The sequence below is a fragment of the Cyprinus carpio genome, chromosome A8, assembly GCF_018340385.1.
Source record: "Cyprinus carpio isolate SPL01 chromosome A8, ASM1834038v1, whole genome shotgun sequence".
Taxonomy (NCBI): Eukaryota; Metazoa; Chordata; class Actinopteri; order Cypriniformes; family Cyprinidae; genus Cyprinus; species Cyprinus carpio.
Window position 1 is genome coordinate 9,006,598 of NC_056579.1, and position 26,480 is coordinate 9,033,077.

At 36.2% G+C, this 26,480-nt stretch overlaps 1 protein-coding gene across 5 annotated transcripts in view; it reads left to right on the forward strand.

Annotated features, from left to right (window-relative positions):
- The first annotated feature begins 5,035 nt into the window (after positions 1-5,035).
- slc44a5b (solute carrier family 44 member 5b) overlaps positions 5,036-26,480 on the forward strand; it is a 31,950-nt gene continuing 10,505 nt past the window's right edge. Inside the window, exons 1-8 of one of the 5 annotated variants that reach the window (XM_042761971.1) lie at positions 5,036-5,243; positions 15,983-16,031; positions 22,347-22,420; positions 23,636-23,720; positions 23,886-23,970; positions 24,086-24,214; positions 24,885-24,945; positions 25,588-25,711. In XM_042761971.1, the coding sequence (XP_042617905.1) occupies positions 5,207-5,243; positions 15,983-16,031; positions 22,347-22,420; positions 23,636-23,720; positions 23,886-23,970; positions 24,086-24,214; positions 24,885-24,945; positions 25,588-25,711 (644 nt within the window). In that variant the 5' untranslated portion in view covers positions 5,036-5,206. Of the gene's footprint in view, positions 5,244-15,243; positions 15,576-15,982; positions 16,032-22,346; positions 22,421-23,635; positions 23,721-23,885; positions 23,971-24,085; positions 24,215-24,884; positions 24,946-25,587; positions 25,712-26,480 lie in introns of those variants that run through there. The other 4 variants (XM_042761973.1, XM_042761970.1, XM_042761974.1 and 1 more) reach the window with 4 other exon arrangements.

Here is a 26,480-nt window from a genome sequence, read left to right on the forward strand (position 1 = left end):
GACAGATCAATTTTCAGAAAGATCACAGTGGTGGCATTACTGATTTGAAATAGCAGCAATCAAATCTTCTGCATCCCTGCTTATACATATACAGTGTCTCCCTCAAATATCTTTCTCTTCTCACCACATTTAAAATACAGCACTAGGTGACTCAGGAGTTTATTTAATAATCTGAACTCCTAAACAGCTGTAGACACTGAAGGCAAAGAAACAGCAAGAAATGTTTTCCAAATTAATTATTATAAACATATAATACAAACAAAATTATTAATATATGTGACGAGTGGGGCGGGGCCGAGAGCTGTGGGACTTTGGGACCGGTGAGTGGTGCAGGTGTCGCTCATTTTCAATTACTCCACCGGCCTTGCTCCATTCCCACGGCTCTCGGCCCTGCCCCACTCATCACAATTTGCTCCACTCCCACGGCTCTCGGCCCCGCCCCACTCATCACAATATTATTATTATTTTATGTGTATGTGTGTGTGTGTGTGTGTGTGTGTGTGTAGATCAATAAATATATATTTTTTTTAATTTAAAGATTTAAAACTTATGACCGATTAATGTCCCCACAAATATAGTAATACAAGTAAATTTTGACCTAGTGGGGACATTTTTGGTCCCCATGAGGAAACAAGGTGCAGTTTTTTGAAAATCCAAAAATGCCGAACGTTTTGTGTAAGGGGAAGGTTTAGGGGTAGAGTTAGTGTAAGGTGAGAGAAAATACAGTTTGTACAGTATTAAAACCATTACACCTATTGAATGTCCCCATAATCATGGAAACCATTGTGTGTGTGTGTGTAGCTCAAATATCTAATCAGCCAAACACTGGGCAGCAACTCAACGCATTTAGGCATGTAGATATGGTCAAGATGATCTGCTGAAGTTCAAACCAAGCAACAGAATGTGGAACAAAGGTGATGTAAGTGACTTGGAACGTGGTATGCTGTTTGGCACCATACGGGTTTGTCTGAGTATTTCAGAAATAGATGATCTATTGGGATTTTCACTCACAATCATCTCTAGAGTTTACAGAGAATGGTCCAAAAAAGAGCAGTACAAATATCCAGTGATATTTTCTTTGGGTGAAAACGTCTTGTTGATGCCAAAGGTCAGAGGAGAATAGCCAAACTGGTTCAAGCTGATAGAACTCAAATAACCACTTGTTACAACTGAGGTATGCAGAAGAGCACAACAAACCTTGAAGCAGATGGGCTACAGCACTAGAAGACCACACCCTGTGCCTCTACTATCAGCTAAGACCAGGAAACTGAGGCTCACAAAAAACTGGAACACTTTGGGCCTCTTAGTGCCAGATGAGATTCGTTTAAACGCCACAGCCTTCCTAGTATTGTTGCTGACCATGTCCATCCATTTATGACCACAGCATACATATCTTATGATGGTTACTTCCACAGGATAACAAAGCTCAAACCTTTGGGATGTAGTGAGACAGGAGATTTGCATCATGGATGTGCATCTCACAAATCTGCAGGAACTGTGTGATGCTATCATATTAAGCACAGTGTAGACGGTTCATGGCCTTTGATTTCATGCATTTAAATCTGCAACCTTTCATTGACTCTACTGCACTACCCTAAAGCTAGCCAGAAATGTTCAGGAATGTCTCCATGAATATCCGTGCACAAGCTATTTTAAGATCCTGAAGCAGATGGAGCCAACCAAAACCCAACAAGTGTCTGGCCTTTTACATGGCACCCTGAACAGATGAGCTGTCTCCTCATAAGACAGTGTTGATCACACAGAGAAGCAGGGGACACACTTTGTGAATGTTAATATATTCATAGCAGGTGCCTGAAGAAAGGCACTCACTAAGTGTCTCACACATGGAGCAATCCTAAAATTACTTATCTGAGGGCACATCAGAATAAACAGAAAGCATGGAGCAGGTGTCTGTCCTACCTGAGGAACTGATTCAAAGTTTTGAAGCCAAGCTTGAATGTATCTATTCTCAGTTTATCCAAACCATGTATTGCTGTGGACTGCAAATAGCTTCTGGGGGGTGAAATATACTTCAATTGTTATCAGGCTCTCAGATCAATCTGAATGAAAGAGATATGTGAATATTCCAGATGGCCCATTACTAAATTACTTTATACGGATTATGAAATTAGAGCAGTCATTTTATCTGACTCATCTGCCCACAGGTACTGCTTTAGTATTTATAGTAGCTCACTGTTGTTCAAAAGGGATGTATGTTTTAGGTAACGAACTAGCCTGGAATATAATGAGTTTTAATGCAATTAGATTTTATAGTCACAAAATAAAAAATAAAAAACCTTCTCCAAACCAATGGAAATCTCAACAAGAGGGCTGAGGCTCTCATTGTATGTACTACGTTTTTGCATATACAAATTTTATTTATTCCATAAAAAACCTTCTCCGTTTTTGTGTATATATATTTTATTTGTTTGAGGTTAGAAAAGACACATTAAAAAGTTTCCAAAAATTTTTACTTTATATTCATCAATTGATAGAATAATTTCTAAAGGATCATGTGACATTGAATGGCTACAGAAAATCACAGGAATAAATTACATTTTAAAATTCATTGCAGTTATTTTAAATTGTAATTATACATTACAGTATTAGGTTACTAATAATAAATTCAGCGTTGGCGAGAATAAGAGACTTTCAGAAACAAGACTTTACCAACCCAAATAAACTTTTTAATGGGAATGTATAGCCTAGCCTACATTTTTAAAGCGTTTTCAAACAATGTTTTATTAACTAGAAAGTATCATTATTCAGTCATAGCAAGCAAAACACACTCAGTGTTTGCTTTTTGGTTTTTGATGTTTATATCATTCCTTGTATTCTGAAGCATAATCCTTAATCTTTAAAAGACTGAAAATAAAATTTAACAGGAAAAATCTGTATACACAATACTGTAAACTAAATTTGCTTTTGTAAAAGTACATACATCTACCTTGAAATTGCTTTGACCGAATGTAGGACTGCACTATGTCATCTTGAAAACTGTGGCTCAAGAAAATATCACTCTAGATGAACCCACAGCGCAACATGTATCCTAACTGAATAGCCTAACTGATTTCTGTTAAAATAACTAGTGAGTCCCACCACAAGTCATTTAATATCAAAACACAAGTGAGCGTGCAATGCCTGTGCAGATGCATGAGCTTGTTGGTATTTACACATTTTACTGCAGCTGGTGCTAAGAAGCTTACAAGTTAGCCAACAATCTGAGATGCAATGCCACCATTACTCAAACACAATTCACTCAGCAATTTATACACCAATTCGGGCATTAGTGTACAGTAGTGTATTAGCGTATTTATTTGTACTTAAAACCATTGCGCAAAGAATTTAATGAGTGACTTTATTTACTTTGTGAACAATTGTGAGAAATTTTTTTAAATATCTGAAAAAATAACATCAAAAAGATACTTGAAACAGATAGGACACTACTCTTGACCTATAAAATCTTTACCCTGATGCAACATATATTATAAATTGTACCTGTCAGACTGTCTGACCCATTAAACACACAAAAAAGGTACAAATAAAAGACAGTTTATACAAAATATTTCAATTACGGTATATTATAGAGAGAGAGAGAGAGAGAGAGAGAGAGAGAGAGAGAGAGAGCATATCCATTACAGTTCCTGATTAGAGAATCATGTCAGGACCAAGAAGTTGCAGATACCCCCTAATTTTGCAAGGAATTGAATGAATCATTATTGCTTATTAGACCAGTTACTGGAGTCTTAATAGGTTTTTGATTGCCTGGTCTAAAGTTTTCTGGAAGAATGCATTGCATTTGCATGTGTTGGATTTTACTTTTAAACTCTACATTACTAAGCACGAGACAGGGATGCAGGGGTGCCAGAACGGGGGAAGGTTAGAACGATTCCAAGGGCCTGATGAGGGAGATGGGGCCCAGAACACAATTTTTACTGAGGGATACACGCAGAAGGGGCCCGAATCAATATGCTGTTCAGGAGGCCCAGAAACCATAGTGGCGCCCCTGCAGAGTTAAGAAAGAAAAATTCTGGAGTCTGATGAGCACTGTATTTTTCCAATAAATCTAATAATAATAATAATAATAATAATAATAATAATTAAAAAATACCTGTAATAAATATAAGCAGTGTTTTTTATTAATTTATTTTACATATTTTGTATGTATTCCTTATTTAACGCCTGTTTCAGATCACCAGGACTGAAGACCACTGGCACGTTCATCAATTTACATTGGCATCTATCACAACACATTACTGCCATCAGGTGGTGAAATGCAAACATTGGCAGTCACAGTAAATTAATAACATGCATTTCCACAGCTTCTTCACATTTTCAGTTTAATTTTATTTGTTTTATTTTGCAATATGTGATATGTTAAAATGATGTATGACTTTCCTATATATTTCTTATCTTAAATAAATATAGTAGTCTTTCAGGATGACACAAAACCTATTGTGGTGATAACTTAGTAAGCAGAGTGACAGTGTCAGGAGGTAGTATGGTACTTCGATACCATGGTATTTTTTTTTTTTTTACTGTACAAAAACGTACTTTTTTGATTAGTGGAAAGTATAATATAAATGGCATATACATTTTTTTTGATTGTTTTTTTGTATTATTTAATTTACATATACATATATTTATATATAATTTTTTATTGTTTTTATTGATTTAGTTGTATTGTAGTAATAAGGTAGTACTGTAACGTTACATACTACTACATTACACGATTTATATTTAGCTCCATGGTCGCCAATCATTGTGTTCTCCACGAGGCCATAATGTACTGTACATAAATACTCACAGACTATTATTGCGTCGAAGCTCAAGGGAATTTCAGAATACTAGCAGACTGTTTTCGGTTGATTTCCTTGGTTCTCAAGTGTTTTTTCCAGTGCCTTCCTGTGAGATTTCTTTTCTTTTTCGCACAAGTACTACGATAAGTCCCGCCTCCAGAATTTGGATTGGCTTTTGAGAGCTGATGGCAGTCAGCGATTGGATAATTAAGACGTCACTCATAGAATGGACCGCCTCTTTGAGCGCAGCGTCTCACTGCTGATGGCGCTGTAAACACAGTGACGCGGCGTTGCGTTGCCCAGCAAATCACAGCTTCGCGTCGTATATGTGGACTCTATTCACGTCCACAGCTTCATATGCAATCACATAAACAAAAGACACACGAGGACCGCTCGTCGGAGGTGCAATGGCAAGGAAAAGTGCAATCCCCCCTTCATACTATGGTAAGCAGCTGGTGAATCGCGTAAAATCAAGTTTTTGCAGTAAGAGCACTGACAAAGGGAACTGACCCAGCGGTGCTGCTGGTGTCAACCCGATTCATTATTCTAAGTGTTGGCTGTTTTCTCGCGCAGTAAATATTTCAAACACCTCTATGCAGAACGATAGCTCCACTGATGTGTTTTCATCCTGATTTGACTTACTTTGTTTTTGCGAAACTGGATGAAGTGCACACTAGGCGCAGATTATGTGTCTTTTTTTATAATTCGGAAAGCATTTAATTGTTACGTAATAGAAGTTAATTGGAAAGCGTCCAATATATGAGCAAGAATTGAAATACTAGAAAACATATGTGGTGTTTATTGCGCAAGCTGTTTTATATTGAGAGGGTTTTGTGTCTTTGTCATGTGTAAAGGCATTTAATGGTTACAGTAGCTACATAACCAGCCTATGCGGACAGACCTTAGAATAACTGTTTGCTATTTTGGCGTCTTAATAGTTAAACATAGTTTTTAAAGATGCACTGGATATGTTTTGCTAATTATGGATTGTACACATAATAATGGACAGGACACAAATGAGCAGCTTTGATAAATATAATAAAATGATTCTACTCTCACGTGAAATGAGGACCTATAAAACCCATTAACACTAAGCACGATAACTATCATGTTTTAAATGCTCAGGGTGGAAGGTAGGTAGATTCTGATTGGTTGACAATGTTTTTTTATCGTTTATCAGCAAAAAAAAAAAAAAAGTTCTCAAAGTGATTCCAATGAAATTGTTAGAACAATTCAATCTTTCTTGATATAGTTATAGTTCTTGGTGTGAACAATGTTTTATTAAACTGTTTTTTTTTATATGTTTTATTGTTCATTTTTTGTGTCTTTTTTATTTTTGCTGTCATTTTGCCATTTGTTTTGCTGTTTTTTTTGTTTTTTTTATTTCTCATAGAATTAGAAATATTCATAAAAATGTGTTGTTATTGATATAGTAATTGTTCTTGGTGTGAACGGGCCTTAAAAATCGAAATCAACCACAGCGGCTCCCATTACTAAACAAACTTAATGCATGCAGTCCAACAGGTGTCAAGTATACAGTCCAGAACCACTGTACAATACAGATCATTAAAAGCCAGTTAATTGTAAACCAAATTTAAAATGAAGTCAGTCTGGAACAGACAGTTGTGAACTTTTTAAAACATTGGGAATGCAGTCAGTCTGTAGTCAGTCTACTTCACATTCCTCCGTAGTCATCAGAGACCTTTTACATTGTTCTGGAAACCAATAGTTCACAATCCCCTATGAGCTGGAGCAGAGCACTCACAGACCCCTCTAGCCATTTAACACAACTACTCTAAATATTTTTCAGTGGCAATCTGTCTAATTATAACACAAAATCCTGCCAAAGGGATGCATCTGGTACGCCTACGCACCCACAGCCATTCAACATAACCATCTAAATAGAGTTGTAATTATTATCATGTGATATACTGCATCTGAATCCCTATTTTTATAGCCTAGATGGCTCACCATGCAGTGCTGTTGGGAGTGTCAAAGAACGAAGTTTTCTTTGTCAAATAAATAGTGCAGGGAGCAGCTGTTTCTCTGTCTCACTTGGGCAGGGTCAAGCTCTTTGGCCTTTGCCTCATGTGTTGTTAAGTTCCCACGAGCCACTTGTCAATCACAACTATTGTCAGCTGGAATTGGGAAATAGTCTGTGGAGAGATACCCAAATCCAGGGAAAAAGCTGTTGGAAATGAAGTGGAAGCATATGGTTGTTTCAAAGTAGCTTGTGTTTTTTGACAGAGCATCAATCTGGCATCTGGTTGCTTTCCAAATTTGAAACAGATTCTGGTATGTTTTTGTTGTTGTTGTTCTTGTCTGGTTGCTTTCTTGGCAGTGGGAGAACTGTACTGAGATGATTTACAAAGGAAGTCGTCTGTCATTGCAGTTCGTTTGAAGTGTAACTGTGAGGTCTCAGATGTCTGGGAGAGTGGTGCATCTGAATGGGGGCGGAGCTTGTCCTGACCTATGTTCGGGTTGGCTGTTCTGTCTGATTTAGCATCTCAAATGCAATCCAGAACTGCTGCTGAGAGAGAAGGAATATGAAAGTAAGAGATATAGACTCTCTAGAATAAATTAAAGAAATTAGGATCTCTCCACAACACTGTGCCATTATTATATCACTTTCTCTTAAAGGGATATAGTTCACCCAAAAATTCTGTTATCATTTACTTATCCTCATGTTGTTCCAAACCAGACTTTTTTCTTCTTGAAATAGTTATTTAGACCTTAGAGCAATGCTTTTTACTATGAAAAAAGCATAGAGTAACCATGTACAAAAAGGATGAAAAACTGTAAACAATTATTTTAACTGTAAAAAACTGTAAAAATACTACTGTAAAAACTGTAGTTAATGTTAACTTTGCTTAACAGTAAGTCTCCTTTCTATATACAGGGAAAACTGTAATAGATTTGACCTTACATTTCACGTAATGTTACAGTAAAAAATGTTAAATGTAGTTTGTAGAAGTAAAAAATGACTTGTACATCATTTTCCAAGACTTCTGAAGTCGTACAATAGCTTTGTGTGAGAAATACACTTAAAATGTAAAATTTTAAATACACTTAAAATTTAAAAAAGGAAACATAACACACAGTCAATCTCATGTTAATCTTGAGTACCTATAGAGTAGTATTGCATCCTTCATATCTTCGAAGAGTCTTTAGTTTTATCAGATTTATGAAAGAAAGATACAGCTTTATGCTTCTTTCCGAGAGGCATGCTGTGGGTTGAGCTAAAGAGCCACAAGCTCGCAAAACTTTTACGTAGCGATTGTCTGCAAGCTGTGACGTCATAAATAAAACAAGAACAAAACTTTGACTAGAAGTTGAACAAGGTTATCTTTCCCTGACACACAAAAACACACTTCTTTGGTGACTGTTGATTTCTTTGGCTAAAAACAAAATGACAAATCCTTCTCAAGCGATGCGGATGTAAATTTGTAGAAGCCTCCCTCCAGATGTGGAAGGATCTTATTAACAGTTCCCCAACAGGACGAGCTTCCCTTAGGAAAAGAAAGCAATTTATACTCCTGCTTCAGAGCTTGCTGCAAGAGGTAGATTAAAGATGCCTGGAATTATGTAGCTAATAGAGAAGACAGTCAGTGCATTCATGTGGGACCAGATAGTCTCTCTCTATCTCTTAAGAGTTTGACACAGAAGATTCTCTTTCATGTCCACTGCCTGTGGTATAAAGCAGCTCTCAGTGGCACATGCCATAGTCCACCATTGAGTTCCCAGTGAGCTCTCTACTGTGCGCCTGGGACTTTAACATTGACAGATCCTACTCAAATGCCACACTAAGGGATGAATGGCTCATAATGAGTGTCATCTCTTTTTCCAGTGCCTTTGTAAACGACTTGGAAGTTGTATAGGTTCAGCTAATGGACAGCATCACTGGCCCTATATGAAAAACTTACACAGAGCGTCTCGTCTGGTCTTGATTCAAGCTGATTTGGAATGCAGTTTCCAAAAAACTGTGTGTCTTTTGATTGTAGGTAAAAAGTTTTGTCTGAAATGTTGTTACAGAAATCATTCATTCATGCCAGTCTAATTGAGTCGCACTTTCAGCAGATCTTTTGCTTCATGATTTGACTTTAATTGCAGTCTGTTTCTCTCTATTGAGTGTTAGTCACTAGACCACTTCTTTGATATTTTTATAGTGATTTTGTGAAATCATCAAGCTTCCGTTTTGAACCTTGAAAGCTTCAGTCCCCATTCATTGTAATTGTGTGGAAAGAATGACCACAGTCTTCAGAATTTGTTCTTTTTTTCTGCAGAAGATAGAAAATCATACAGAATTAGAATAACTTGAGGGTAAGAGTAAATGGAAAATAGTTTAAATCAGGATTTGATGGAACCCCACATGTTCCACGTTACTGAACCATCATGTTCTAATTTTTCTTTCTTTCTTTTTTGTCATGTTTTATCTCAGCAACAAAAATGAGCTAGGACTGCTCATTAGACAGGAAAATAAATAAATAAATATATAAATAAATAAAAAGTTGCATAGTGCATGCAATGTTGCATAAAATATAATGCAACACATGTACATAAACTCATAATTAAACTAATAATAATATCATTAATTTTATAATAATCATACAGAAAACACAGTAGGCTATACAAAAATGCTAGCATTATAAAATTATATTTACATTTTACAGATTTAATATTATAAAGGTGTATGTAGATCAACCCCTTGCCTGGTCCTGTAGTTCTGCTTTACAGTTCTGTTTCAAAACGTTACTGTGAACTCTTTTTATAACTGATGAATTTTGCAACACTGTCACAGTTACTGAACAGAAATGAAAAAAACATTGAACTAAATTGAGCTGAATAATGACACTATTGTCTGCTTTACAGCTGAAATTGAAATCGCTTCATAATCTGATGAATATTACAACATTAACTGTTATTTTCCTGTTTATTAATGTGAAGCTGGTTTGAAACAATCTGCATTTTATAAATGTGACTTGACTTTGCTTGACAAACTTTATTTTAGTTTTTTTTTGTTTGTTTTTTTTATCAGTTTGTGTATTTTTGTGATAGCTCTGTTAATTAATTTAATTTTTGGTCATGTCTTTTCTTGCCTAGGGAGTGAACTGAGCCAGGACTGCAATTAGTGCCACCTAAAAAAACAACAACAACAAAAAAAAACTGCATGATGCCTCTGGTTGTAAAGATGCAAATCGCATTTCAGACAGTATCCAGGAGTCATATTCACACTCACACTGTCAATGTCTGTGCTGTCTGCCTGGTGCTCAATACTGAAGCTGGTATCCTTGAGAGATATGCAGTTTGAACAGGCATAGGCAGGGTTTTATATATTGAGATAGGGCCTGAGCAACAGAAAGTTGTCTAAATGTGTGACAGATTTTGATGTACTTTTGCATTTTGCCTTGTAAACAAATGGCCATGTGATTTTCACCTTCTCTTTAGTACTTGTAGTGTTAAATAATAATTAACGTAAAGTGGAATTTATCTGAATCAAGTGACTATTATCACACAATAAATTAGCTCGATAGAAACAACTAAAGTGTCTCTGTTGTCATTAAGTAACAGGTGTCATGTGAATGGCCAGTGTGGTGGTCAATTAAGACCAGCTCCTTAGACCAGTGCTTCCCAAACCTGTCCTGGAGGCCCCCCTGCCCTGCACTTTTTGTATGTCTCTCTTATCTAACACACCTGTTTCCACTCATCGGCTCATTAGTAGAGACTGCAAGAACTAAACTGGGTGTGTCTGATTAGGGAGACATATAAAATGTGCAGGGCAGGGGGGCCTCCAGGACAGGTTTGGGAAGCACTGCCTTAGACAAAGTAATAAAGCAGCCACATGAATGTAAAGAGTTTAAACTCCAAGCCTCTTATTTGAGCATATTCCAGTTATAACAGCTTTTTTGGCTTGAGTCGGCAAAACACAAGTCTAAAGGGAGCGAGAGTTTCCTGCTTCACCAATCTGCTCTGTCTCTCACTCTCTTCCCTTCGCCTGTCCATCAGTCCCTGACGGTTTATGTGCCTGTCTCGCTGTCTGTCACTCAGTCTTAAGTGTCTCTGTTGACATCCAAGAACAGCTGCAGTAAGAGAATATGATTTATATGCATTTGATAGTGTCCACAGATCATAACCAGTAAATAAATCATTGTAATTAGTTCCTTTTTTATGTGTATTTTTTTCTTATACATACATACATACATACATACATATATATTCTAAACAAATTATATATAATCTATAAAAATAATAAGTTATATAAAATATGTAATGTATACTATCTATAAATAATAAAAAATGCATGTATAGGTTTATTATATAAAAACATTTTGTCCAAAAAAAAATTATATATATATATATACATACATACATACATACATACATAAATAATTTTTTGGGACAAAATGTTTATATATAATAAACCTATACATGCATTTTTAATTATTTATAGATAGTTCACATTACATTTTATATAAATTATTATTTTTATAGATTATATATAATTTGTTTAGAATAAATAAAATGATGTATATCATATTTTGTTTAATTTTATTAATTTAATAAAAGCACACACAAATGCTGAAATTATACAATGATATAATTTTACATATTTAATGACATTTGCTGAAAAAATTTACATTTCTCAAACACTCATCTGTTTCTTCTGGATTTCTGTTTTCATCTTTGCACAAAACAGTTGTCTATTTGGATATTTATTTATCTGTGTACTGATTGGATAGCTTTGTTAATTAATTTAAAACTGACAGTGAAAAGAAATGATTTCCAGCCAGTTCTCTTGAGGTCATGATTGAGATGCAGCATATGTCAGGGACTTGTTTGTGACTTGATGCCATGGGGTGGGAACTCCATGTTCTGGTAGGAAGAGGAAAAAGTAACCACACAGAGTTTCCATTCGACCAAACCCATGCTGTCTGCACCTGCACGCTTTCCCAGGCTGTTCCTTATGGAGAAACCGTGAAAGAGGCTTGTGTTATACTACAAGGCCTGCAAGACACTGCTCTCAGTGTGTGAACTCATGTGTGCTTAGTAGATGAGACTTCCAGAGGCAGTTCATGGAAGGAATTACTGTACCCTGCTATATCTGAAGCCAAAAGCTGTGACACATTAGGTTGTGCTTTTATTAAGAATAACAGTCACTTTCTGTGCCAATTCATTCTAATGCGTTCATATCAGCAATAAATAAGGGGGAGAGTGGGGGAAAACAGAATGAATCTCTTGTCAGAGTGAATGTTTTGGGAAATGTGACTTCAAAAAGAGGATCTCACAGGATTTTGACTGGAACTCAACAGCACTTGATGTGGAGAAATATTCAGAATAGCATTTGGGAATAAGTTTGGTTTATTTATTTATTTTATTTACTTTGATATTTATTTATACTCTACTATAGTATAAAATTTCAGTGTCAGTTTTTTTTTTTTTTAATTCGTATTTTATGCTCACCAAGGCTGCGTTTTATTTTATTAAAAAGACAAAATCTTGTGAAATATTAGTACAATGTAAAATAACCGTTTGTTCCTGTAAAATACTGTTTGTTCCTTCAAAAGAACAGCATTTAATTGAAATAAGACACTTACAATGTTACAAAAAGTCTTAATATTACTTTTGATTCAATTGAATGCATCATTGCCGTGTATAATATACTGTGTATGAATTTACAGTTTAAACTGAAAGTGTAAAGATTACATGTGTCAATCTTAATCACTGAAAATGCTAAATCAGGCAGGAAGGATGTTTGTGAGTGAAGACGGTGTCCCCATTGAAATTAGTGTCACTGAGGAGTCTGTGCCCGTCTCACTTGGTGGTAATTTAGTTTACCAGGTAATGATTGACACCAACTGTTCCTTAGCTACAGTTCAGCTGATGCAATTAAGCCATGCAAACTGACGAACCACTCTGTTAAATGTTGGACAGATTAGGAATGAGATGGAGAAGTGGGGATAAGTTGTTGATCTGCTGTCTGGGGCCGCTGTAATGTAAGAGGTGTCTCAGGAGACGGCCTGTTTGCGAGTCAACTTCATTGCACTCTTCTCGCTGCAGTCAAATTGAGTCTTTTATTTTTGTATTCAGCAGTTAGATAAAACCAATAAATCTGTTTTTAGTCCCTGCATGTTAGTTCTGCGTGTTACTTGAGCTGTCATTTCATTGAAAGTTTAATTTATTCTCTTCTTAAACAAATCAAACACTTCTCATAACTACTGAAGATGATTACAAGATAGCTCTTTATCTAAATTAGCTTTATTTATCCCTTATTAAAAGAATAGTTTCACCAAGAAAAGCCATTCAAGATGTTGATGAGTTTGTTTGGATGGCTAAGGGTGAGTACATTTGAGCAAATGTTCATTTTTGAGTGAACTTTTAAGTGATATTTTGCTGTTTTGTAGTTGACAGGCATATCAAAAGCATGTAATGGCCACAAAGAGTGTGTTCATGAGCACCCTTCTGAAACATAAAGTCAGATGGGACAGAGCAAGCAATGCTGGTGTTGTTACTCCCCTAATACCTCAGCCCCATTTTCCAGATGTCCTGACCTGTTTATCCACTGTCGCATGGCCACAGTGTCTTATTCTTTGGTCCTCTCTCTGTCTCTCTCTCCTGTTCCTCTTTCTTTCTCTCATGCCTGCCTGTATTCTTTATGGCTATTTACCCTTCTCATCTCTTTTTCTTTCTCTTTTGTTTCTCACTGTTTTTTTTTCTTTTCTGTGAGACTCATCTCTCTGACTAAGTGTAACTGTAGTCAGTATAGAGGAGATGGTAAACGTGAGAAATCTGTATATATTTGACAACTGGTACTGTCTCGCATTGCCCTGGTGAGAAGTTGCAGTGTCATGAAAGTTTATCCTTTGCTTGTGTTTGTAAGCTTTGTCATTTTAAACACTGTTTAACATTGTTTTACACTGTTCTGACAGCTCACACACAAAGCACCCATCAAACAGTATATAAATACAGAATTTAGGATCTGTTCACAGTTTATTGTCCTCAAACTCTTAGTTACACAGAAAGTAATGTCTAAATGCCCATCTTTAGATAATGAGATAAAACAAATTATTGGAGTACATTTTACAAGAAAATACTTTTTTCAGATTTCAGTCTTTCTACTTCCGAATTTCATGTTTAATTCAATGTGTTACTTGCTGATGAATTATTTGTGAGATTTACTAGCCGTTTCTGAGTAAAAATTGTTTTTACACCGTTTGTTTTCCCAGAGTAGTTTAAAAGGAGGAATGGACTTTCCTTAAATTCACATTGTTTACAGCTCAGCATGTAGTTCAGTCCTCATGAGATGGAGGAACAGAGCTGACTTCTGCTTTTTGGAGTTCATCCAAAATCTTGTGTGTGTAGTCCTCCTTTCTTCTCCTTTGCCAAGGTCAAGAGGTTCTGAATGTTTTTGCAACTGGTTGTTGTATGAATGTGAAGGATATTCTGTGGTTTCTCAGAGTAAAGCCCAAGACACGCTGCACGATTTTTGGCTGTCCCAGACAAAAGATTGGCATCGTGAAACAATCGTGGTGATTTCTGTGATCATGGCTGCTAATCGGTGGTCCTATGTTGTACATTGAGAGAGGTTCAAAGATGGCCACCAGAGTCTATAAGGAAAATGAGCAGAAATATTGAATATTTGAATACAGAATTAGTCAGTTTGGCTGTTTTTTAGAAAGAAAAACTAGTTGTTGTTTTTTTTTTCTCCACAAAAATGCATAATGATAGTGTGAAAAGCTATATGCACTTTATAGTGTTTAACATTTATTTGTATTTTTCCCCACACAATATATAGCATACAGGCATAAGTTTTTTTTTTTTTTTTGATGGAATAAAAATGTTTATGTTTAGGTATGCATTTTTTATCCAATTAATTTAATAAATAATTGACAGATTAAACAAACTTGCAATATGATTGTTGCAGGCCTACTTTAGAAAATATGCCATTCACTCTCCTCATATCAGCCTACTGAGGCCATGATAAACATGGCATCATACATGACATCATGATTGCATCATAAAGCTGCATCGAACCAAAAACTGCTTAAACCAGCTAAGATGGTTTGCCGGTTTTATCTGGTTCTCATAATCTCAGGGTGGTCTGTTTTATTTGGGTTTTTGGGGACTTATCAGCATCTAAGATCAGCTGAAAACCATTTTAAGCCAGCTAAGACTTGCATGGTAGTATCACTGTCTGGACTCCAACTTGGGCCACCTAGGCGTGCATCATCATATGTGACGGCTGACGTCTGTCCACTCAGCTTGTTCAGATACACTGGCATAGATCCTAGCAGACCTATGTATTGTTACTGTTGTCAAAATTTGCTCCAGACAGTGAGTCTGTCCATTTAAATTTATAGGATGTTATCTATTAATTGTGTTAGCAAAACATCAGGATGTTAATTACACTGAGATGAGAAGTGATGGTCTCATTGTGTCTGGTGTGTCAGTGGATGCTACCAATCTGAGCCGCGAGACACCAGTTCTGTTTCCTTTGTGAGCAAGCAAGAGAGAGAAAGAGGATAAGGAAGGAGTAGAGAGTGGATAGTGAGAGAGAGAGAGAGGCAGATGGAAGCGACGCAAACGCCCACCAGCCTGATATCTCTTCCACCTCCTCTCGCAAACGCAGCTTTGTGTGTAATGATTAACCGATTGGAGAATGCCTCAGCCCTCATAGGAAGTGACACACACACAGCAACATTATATAAACACATAGTGTCTTCGTTCAGAGAACAGGGAACATGACCAGACCAAAAGGAGGATACTACAAAGCAGAATTGGGTAGGAACTTACTGTAAATACTTTGGCGAGGAGAAATATTACTCTTTGAGCTTTTTCAAAATCATCCAATGTGTTTAGAACTGTGGCAGGTACATTCTTTTGTTTGTCTGTGCTTTTTTATGGCTCAGTTGCACTTCTTAGGCATTGTGGGGCTGTTCAGACCTCGAATGCTTTTTTTTACATGAACATGGTGGTGACATTGTTGTGCATTGTTTTATTTTGTGCTTGTTCTGAAATCAGTTAGTTTGTTTGCTCTTTGACCTGGTCATAGCAGCTTACGTGGATCGCTCCTAGCATAGCTCCTAACAAGAATAGGCGAAATTCTTTTAGGGCATTTGTCTTGAATTTTTGCAGTTGTATTTTTCACTTTTTAAATGTGATTTTGACACTTTGTCCTTGCATTACAGGGGAGCCACACAAATTTGACCCCACATTCAGAGGACCAGTTCACCAAAGGTAGAGTAAATCTTACTTCCTTGTGATGCTTTTTGGATTTGATTTGAAGCCGCATATGTCACATGATATAGAGATTTACATATTATTTTATTATAATTATTATTATTATTATTATTGGTATTTTATTTTATTATTGTTTTATTTCTGTGTGTATTGTGTATATATATATATATATATATATATATATATATATATATATATATATATACACGTGTGTTTAACTAGATGTATAATAAAATAAACTAATTGATTTTAAATACATTTATATTGAAGTAAATTTTACATATACATATGAATATTATTAAATAAATAATAAAATGTATAATTTTGTAAATTATTATAATAAATTGTAATAAGTATAATTTGTTTATACATTTACATTACATAATTTATACATTTGTTTTCCAATGGGCAAAATAAGAACGCTACTAACATTTTTATACATTACAAATGCATGCATAGTATCTATAAAAGGGAACTTCCTATTGTTTTAAATTAAGCCAGTTCTAACTAAAATAGACTAAGTTTACAACCGAACATAAAATCTAACCCTAAAATACAACTTTTTTTTATTCATTTCTACTAGAAGTAAAATATATATATATATATATATATATATATATATATATATATATATATATATATATATATATATACTTCTGCCAATATTTAGTGGCAATAATGCTTCCCAAATACAGAAACAAACACGCATGCACACTTTCAAAGCATTGTCTTTTGGTTTGTCCTGATTTGCATGTGTCTGCTATTGATAAAAATATTGATTTCATTCATAGACCTGTCACTCCACTGGCCTGTTTCTAGCTCTGATCCAGAGCTGCTGGTGGATCAGTGGTTAGATCAGCAGTGATAGCGGACAGCACGACTTTCACCCCACAGGAGCAGAGAAATCAATAACTGTTGCTCACATTTCTAGAGTTGCTTTGCCTCATTAACAGTCAAACTCAATAGGATGCAGCAAATTGTGAGGTAGCCTAATTCTGCTATTACTGGGCAACAAGCCCTGGGTTTCAATGTATTTTTTTTGCTCTCAGTAGAAAGTGGCCATCACAGTGTGCAACCCAGCGTGTTTCTAATGGGGTTTTCCTGTGCTTAGTCCGTATTTATAAGGCCCAGCTACTGCTGATTAGAGTTGATTGATGTAAAACACTTAAGCTCTGTTGGTTTAGCACAGCGTGCAGTACTTTACTGTGCTATGTTTGCTGTGATGAGGTGCGGTACAATCCGTGTCACAGCTGACCTAGTTGTTTATCTTAGTGGCTCAGTAATAATATGATAAAAAATGTTTAGTTGTTTATGGTTTGATAAATCAAGAGACGATAAATGTAATTTTTCATGAAGCACAAAAGGAAGTTTCTTCACACAGACTTTTTCTATACAACTGCAGTTATAGTGATCACATATACCTAGCTACAGAAAGCATAATAAAAGTCCATATGACTTGTGCACTGAGTCTTCTAAAATCACAAGATAGTTTAGGAACATCTGAAAACCTTCTACAGTGAGCAGTACTGCTGGGACCGGATGATTGAGAATTGGATCAATCTTATTTGTGAACAGATCAATCTTCTCAATCAACCTGTTAACAATTTGTTCACAAATTAGAAGTTGGTCCAATTCTCAGTTTTAGCCTATTGGCTCAATGATTTGGTCACAACTGCTCACTGGAAATTTTGCTCTGTTTCTCGCACAAAGTTGTTGTATGAAAGTGTGACGTGACATACAGCCAAGTATGGTGACCCATACTCAGAATTCATGCTCTGCATTTAACCCATCCAAAGTGCACAAACACCGCAGTGAACACACACATTCAATTCAATTCAATTCAATTCAAGTTTATTTGTATAGCGCTTTTTACGATACAAATCATTACAAAGCAACTTTACAGAAAATTAAGGTTCTACAATATTTAGTAGTAGCTTATCAGTGGTGACTGTCAGTTCATGTGCATACAGAAATGTTCAGAAAAATCAATAAAAAGACGTAAACAAACAGACGATTAACACTATTAACAGCAATTATGCAATCAAACTTATAGCAAAATGTGGTAGTTCTGTATGTTGTCTCTGGGTTAGCATCATCTGAGGTCCTCTGAGGGGCTGGCATCATCTCTTCTCAGGTGTTCTGGGTCCAGACTGGAGCTTGTGTAAATCCTAGTTACCACGGGATGTAAATCCCGTGGCAAAGCAGAGAAACAAATAGAGACATAATTAGCGTAGCTGCTGTTCCAGCCAAGTAAAATTAATTAGTTTAACCCAAGCTAAAGAATAATAATGCACATTTGATCAGATATAACTGCAGTCCAAAATTATGAGATGCATTATTTGAATGCTTGGCCAAAGAGGTGTGTTTTTAATCTAGATTTAAACAGAGGAAGTGTGTCTGAACCCCGAACATTATCAGGAAGGCTATTCCAGAGTTTGGGAGCCAAATGCGAAAAAGCTCTACCTCCTTTAGTGGACTTTGCTATCCTAGGTACTATCAAAAGTCCAGAGTTTTGTGACCTTAGGGAGCGTGATGGGTTGTAGCGTGGTAGAAGACTAGTTAGGTACGCAGGAGCTAAGCCATTAAGGGCCTTATAAGTAAGTAATAATATTTTGTAACTGATACGGAACTTAATAGGTAGCCAGTGCAGAGACTGTAGTATTGGGGTAATATGATCATATTTTCTTGACCTGGTAAGGACTCTAGTCGCTGCATTTTGGACTACCTGTAGCTTGTTTATTGAGGATGCAGGACAACCACCTAGCAGTGCATTAAAATAGTCCAGTCTAGAGGTCATGAACGCATGAACTAGCTTTTCTGCATCAGGAACAGGTAACATGTTTCGTAGCTTGGCAATGTTTCTAAGATGGAAGAATGCTGTTTTTGTAACATGGGAAATATGGTTTTCAAAAGACAAGTTACTGTCTAATATAACACCCAGATTTTTGACTGTAGAGGAAGTAACATTACATCCGTCTAGTTGCAAATTGTAATCCACAAGATTCTGTGTAATGTTCTTTGGTCCAATAAGTAATATCTCTGTGTTATCTGAATTTAATAGGAGAAAATTATTGGTCATCCAATCTTTTACATTTTTAACACACTCTGTTAGCTTAGATAATTTAGAAGTTTCACCTGGTCTTGTTGAGATATATAGTTGAGTATCATCAGCATAACAGTGGAAACTAATCCCGTATTTTCTAATGATATTACCAAGGGGCAACATGTATATTGAAAATAGCAGAGGACCTAGGACAGATCCTTGTGGCACTCCATATTTTACTGGTGATAAATGAGATGACTCCCCATTTAGATAAACAAAGTGGTAGCGATCGGACAGGTAGGATCTAAACCATCTTAAAGCCTGCCCTTGGATACCTGTATAGTTTTGTAATCTATCTATGAGTATGTCGTGATCTATGGTGTCAAACGCAGCACTAAGATCAAGTAAAACTAGCAATGAGATGCAGCCTTGGTCTGATGCAAGAAGCAAGTCATTTGTAATTTTAACAAGTGCAGTTTCTGTGCTATGATGGGGCCTGAAACCCGACTGAAATTCTTCATAGAGATCATTTTTTTGCAGGTAGGAGCACAATTGAGCAGACACAACTTTTTCTAAAATTTTAGACATAAATGGAAGATTTGAAATGGGTCTGTAATTTGCCAGTTCACTAGGATCTAGTTGTGGTTTCTTAATAAGAGGCTTAATAACCGCCAGCTTGAATGGTTTTGGGACGTGACCTAAAGATAACGACGAGTTAATAATATTGAGAAGCGGTTTTTCTGCTACAGGTAACAACTCTTTCAGTAATTTAGTGGGTACAGGATATAATAAACATGTTGTTGGTTTAGATGCAGTGATAAGTTTATTTAGCTCTTCCTGTCCTATAGTTGTAAAGCACTGCAGTTTATCTTTGGGTGCTATGGATAAAACTAAAGTATTAGACGCTGTAGAATCTACATTTGTTATTGTATTTCTGATGTTATCTATTTTATCAGTGAAGAAATTCATAAAGTCATTACTATTTAACTGTGAGGGAATATTTAGATCGGGTGGCGTCTGGTTATTTGTTAATCTAGCCACTGTGCTAAATAAAAACCTTGGATTGTTTTGGTTGTTTTCTATGAGTTTGTGGATATGCTCGGCCCTGGCAGTTTTTAGAGCCTGTCTATAGCTGGACATACTGTTTTTCCACGCAATTCTAAAAACTTCCAATTTAGTTTTTCTCCATTTGCGCTTAAGACTATGAGTTTCTTTCTTGAGAGCGTGGGTATTACTGTTGTACCATGGCACAGTACGTTTTTCTCTAACCTTTTTTCAATTTGATGGGGGCAACAGCTTCTAATGTATTAGAGAAGATAGTGCCCATATTGCCAGTCATTTTGTCTAGTTCATGTGTATTTATGGGTACACAGAGCAGTTGAGATAAATCAGGCAGGTTATTTGCGAATCTGTCTTTGGTGGCTGGAACAATAGTTCTGCCCGGACGATAATGCGAAGCTATATAGTTATTATTATTAATACGCAGAATGCACGATACAAAGGAAATGGTCAGTAACATCATCACTTTGAGGTACGATATCTATGTCAGTAATATCGAGTCCATGCGATATAATTAAATCTAGCGTATGATTAAAACGATGAGTGGGCCCGGTGACATTTTTGCTTTACTCCAAAACAGTTGTAATAAGTTAGTAAACGCAAGTCCTAATGCATCATTTGTATTATCAATATGAATGTTAAAATCTCAGAAAATTAGCGCTTTATCAGCGGTAACCAACAGGTCTGTGAGGAAATCTCCAAATTCTTTTAGGAATTCTGTATATGGCCCTGGTGGTCTATACACAGTAGCCAGAGAAAGAGATACGATAGATTTCTTTTGCATATCTGACAGTGTAACATTAAGCATAAGTATTTCAAATGATTTAAACCTGTATCCTGTTTTCTGGGTAACACTGAGAATATCACTATATATTGTTGCAACACCTCCCCCTCGACCAGTCTGACGGGGCTCATGTTTATAACAGTACTTTGATGGAGTAGACTCATTTAGACCAATATAATCATTTGGTTTTAGCCAGGTTTCAGTCAAGCAGAGTACATCAAAACTATTATCTGTGATTATTTCATGTACAATAACTGCTTTGGGTGTGAGTGATCTAATGTTTATGAGCCCAAACTTTAAAAATTGTTTTTGTTCATTTATTTTACGTTTTTCAGGTTTAATCACGATAAGATTAAACCTGAAACACATCCGGAGCAGTGGGCAGCCATTTATGCTGCGGCGCCCGGGGAGCAGTTGGGGGTTCGGTGCCTTGCTCAAGGGCACCTCAGTCGTGGTATTGCCGGCCCGAGACTCGAACCCACAACCTTAGGGTTAGGAGTCAAACTCTCTAATCACTAGGCCACACAGCACATATGACTTGGAATATAGTACATGAGTCAAATGAGCTACTTTTATGGTGTTCGTTTTGTAATTATTTGAATTATTGAATTGTTATTGTATGAGTTGTATGAAGACTTACAGATTATGTTTTTGAACAACAAAAAGAAAATAACAGCATTTAGTAAAGTGAGTATAAAAACTACAGTGTTCATTTTTGGATTACTATACCTTGGACAAAGTTGTTGTCTTTTCTTTGGGGGGGGTTGTTATATTCTTAGTTGCCCACTTTTCCACTAGTCCATTAACACTATATCTCCAAAAATATCACCCAAGCTGTATTGCATTAAATGTCACTGACTTCCAGTATCACGTCAAATCCGCACCTTTGTGTGAAAGTGGCCCGACGCAACCACCCACTCCCCGTCTGTGTAGAGCGGAATTTACATATAGCTCAGGGAACGCTGTTACAGATGACACTGTGGGTTTGTAGCTCTTGAGTTTGTAGTTTACACATCAGACACGTCACTCATTTCTACTGTCATCCACATTAGCTGTCCACTCAAAGCTGCTGTATGCTGCGAGTTTGTCAAATTTGGATTAGTAAAGTCAGAACTAGTCTGTTCACAAGTCTGTTCTAATGAGGTTACAGTCAGCAGGAGAGAAAAATCACAAATACAGTATATGTGCTCTGTGTATAGATGTATATGTTTTTTTTAACACACTGTGTTAGTGAATAATGTTATTTTGTTTATAGATTGAGAGTTCACAATGGTTATAAAATATTTATTTTACAACATTTGATTAATTAAGAATATATAATTAGTTTACTCATTCATATACTTACTGAAATGCTATTATGAATCTAAATATAGTGTAATTTATTCATTCAGTGCTCGCATTCTGTTTTCTCACATTCCCGCTGCAGGGGCTGCACAGACGTGCTTTGCTGTGTGATCTTTGTCATCGTCATCCTCGGTTACATCGTTTTGGGAACAGTGGGTGAGTTACACTCATTAACGTGTGCTTCAGCAGAGAGGGTTGCGTAATGCGGCTCATGAATCCAGCGCTATTAAGCAGCCAAATAGAAGTGGCAGGGGAGCGTCAGTCGTAAACAGCAGCCTAATGCAGTGTCATTATGTTCAATGACACTCCCCTCACTGCATGTGGCTGTTTTGATAAGGACAGTCATTTAGTCCATTCTCAAAAAAGCAAGAGGACTCACTTGAACCCATTCATTCACTGTGACATTTGATCATTACGTCATTTGTGGTTTAAATGTGGAGTCTGTGGTTAAAACTGTCACAGGGTCTTCTCTTGTGCCATTTCTGGGAGACTCACAGCTTGCCAACTGTTGGATCTGTCTTTGCTGGAAATGTGCTGCCTATGATTGTATGATTGATATATACATAGTTTCGCCCCAAAAGTTCTGTGATGCAAAATCTAATTTTAAAACAAATTTTAGTTTTTTAGAATGCTAGAATGATTTCTGGAAGGTAATATGTTATCTAAGATTGGAGAAAGTGCTGCTGAAAATTCAGCTTTGCCATCACATGTATAAATTACATAGTTTAAAATGTTCCATTTTAATTTATATTAAATTGTAATTATATAAACTGTACATATTGGGTCTGTGAAGTGTAAGACTCGCTGTTTCTCCCACAGTACTTTTTCTTTGTCATGCTGATCTCACTCCACTCTGTTCTTATCGCTTTAATCCTGACTAAGCTAAATTAATACGACTGGCTTTTCTGTTGCCCTTTGAAGTGCTTGACCGGTTTAGGCTTGAGGTGACATTCCGTGACCCCTGAAGCTCAAATTCACTTTTCAATGCAGACCTAAGTGGAGAAAATTAAATCACCAGGCAGAATCCTTCTCCACAGAGCTGTAGTGTGTTCGATTCACTGTGGACTCAAATCACTAATATTCACTTACATAAAGAGCCCCTTATGCTCAGAATTAAGAGGTTTCACTTTATTTTTAGTTTGTTTTTCCATGCATCTGTTCATGTTTGTCCTCTTTGCTTCTGCCTGTTTCTTTTCAGCAGGAACAGTGGGTGTAGTTTCAGTGTTGCCATAAATACTGAGGTTGCTGGTGCAAAATAATATATATATATATATATTTTTACAGCAGTTATTTGAAATGCTTGAATTGCAACTGTGGAAAACTTATTTGAGAAAGATGATTCAGATGACATGGCTTGTGTTATGTTTTTTGCTTGGATGCATGGGGATCCCCGGAAAGTTGTCTACCCGACAGATAGCTATGGGCAGTTCTGTGGACAGCAGGGTACTCCTAATGCGTGAGTATGCACTCGAGAGAAATTAAGGTGGTAATACTGTTATACATTTAAAATTGTATAAAATATTTAAAAGTAATCTCATACCTAATATATTAGGTATGAGATTTATTTATTAGATTTTTACGTTCCAAAGATGGGTTGAAACCCCTTCTTTCTCCTCCACAGAAATAAAGCCATATTATTTTACTTCAATATCTTGCAATGTGCCAATCCTACAGTCCTCATTAACCTTCAGTGCCCTACAACTCAGGTAATACAGACAATATTTACAAACCATCTGTCATTTTGTCTAAGTTGGATCGCTTTGTATTTAGCACTGGCTTGTTTTGTAACTGATGCTCCTCTTTCTCTCTTGTTCACCCCAGCTGTGTGTATCCAAGTGCCCAGACAGATTTGCCACTTACATCGACATGCAAATCAACTACAGACGCAATAAAAGCTACTGGGAATACTACAAGCAATTCTGCAAGCCGGGCTTCAACTATCCTGATAAGGTACCGTGTGGAGACTGAAGAGTATCAGAAAGAACCAAAACTGTTTTAATTCAGTGATCACATGCACACTGAAGTTTGAAAATTCTTGAAACGGGGTTCCCACAGCCATAAGTCATAAGTGAATGTCTTATTTGTATGCAAATCGTTTTAAGACGGTGGTTTTCAATGCATTGTCAAACTGACTCATAAATAAGTTAAATGATTTATTAGCAGATTGATTTGAATTGATTTAATAATTAATTATATAGGAATTAATATATTAATAATTAAATGAATAATCCTTATCCATTAATCACAAACTACTTAAAAATTCATATCAATTCATTAGTTAAAAAGAGCGTTGGAACCCTGTTTTATTATAGGACTATTATAGCTGTTATGTGTGAATACATTAGCACTTTTAATGATGATGGTTCATCATAGCAAGCCGATACGTCACACATGTACGTTCCATTAGGCGCCTACATTTCTTCAGTGCATAAATGTACCAACGCAAACCGTCAATGGTCTGATTCTGCTGAGTCACTGGATTTTCACTCATTTTCACACAGGCACATTTAGAAGCACACATGGTGACTGAGCCAGGCCTGACATGCTGAAGAAATACTGCAGAGAGCAGTATGAGACATTTGTAAAACGTCTTCTTTTTTCATTCTTTCTCGTTTGGCAGCCGGTTTCTCATGTGCTTCGGGATGAAGATTGTCCCCCAATGATTGTGCCAAGCAGACCATGTAAGTTTTTTTTTTTTAGAGAATAATTTCGTAAGGACTAGATAGTGAAATGGATGCTTTCTTTGCTTGTATTGTTCATTACAACGGCCTGTATTTGGTGCCAAATTTCAGTTCAAAACAATTAAATGCACATCAGCATTAATAATGTACAAATGCTTCAAAAAAATATATGCAATTTCAGGAGAATCCCGAACAAAAAAACCCCCAAACATTTATGGGTGTAAGTGGGCTAAATTAATTCACTTTAGAACTATGTGTAATTAAAATTAAGATACGAATGAAAGATTACATGAATGTATGGAAACATGAAATGAAACCTGTATAGCAGGAGATCAGAAGTTTCAGTTCAGGCCACTGTATCTCTTTGAAGCCAGAATGTCTGTTTTGATGTTAACATTGTGAATAATATAAGAGAGAGAAAGAGAGAAAATGTCTCTTCCAAGGCTGAGAAGGTCACTGCATCCTCTCCATATCTGCAGAGGAGGCACAGAATGATATCAAACCCTTGGATAGCTGCTGCTTATCACCTCAGAAATTCAGGCCTTGGAGATAAACGAGACAAAGCATGTCCTCAGCAGCTTATAAATACTTAAAAAATAAGTGGGATTTTTATTTTTTCTTTATTCTTTGCTATTCCATCAGTTCTCCAGAGGTGCTTTCCTGATTTCATCACTAGAAACGGAACATTAACTGTTGCCAACCAAACAATCTTCAAAGATGGACACGGTAGAATCAGAAGTGTCGTCGATCTGAGAGATGCAGCAAAGTAAGTTCACTTATTAGTAGTGCTTAGCACTAAGCACCCATACAAGACTACAGCTTAAAAAAGTGTTCTACCAGCCTGTTTAGTATATGTTATATTGATGCTGCACTGTCTGTTTGGCTTCAGAATTGCTCTCATTCAGTGTAACATGAATAGGGAGACTAGTTAGGCAAGCCAAAACAGCCATGGAGTTTTACTTATGAAACAGAAGACACATGTTTCTTAAATATCAACCTTAATTTCAAACGCTATTCTGTGGTCACATATTATTATATAATGGCACTGAATTATATAATTTACTACATAATTATATAGCATATAATTTGAAACCAGTGTTAGTTTCACTCGTTTCACTCTGCAGTCTCTGTCTTCTTCCATAACAAAATAATTTAATCTTAAATTAATATTTCATGTCTAATTAAATATTTATTTGGTTAAGTAGCAGTGTTTTAAGTGGGATAATATACAGTCAGTTGATTACTCATGGAAAATAAATTATTTTGCTTTACATCAGGGTCCTGATCACCTTGTCAGTGCTTATTTTGCAGCAGTAACTGTCTGACTATACATTATCCCATATATACGAGTCTAAAAATATATTTTGCCCTGCATAAAATCACTCAGCTCGTCCTAATTAGATACAATGATGAATAATTAATGAATGCTCTTCTGCTGGAGCTCTCAGGTTTTTTTTTATGTTTTCTTTGATGAATAGAGAGTTCAAAGGAACAGAATTTATAACTGTATATATATATATATATCTTATATATAT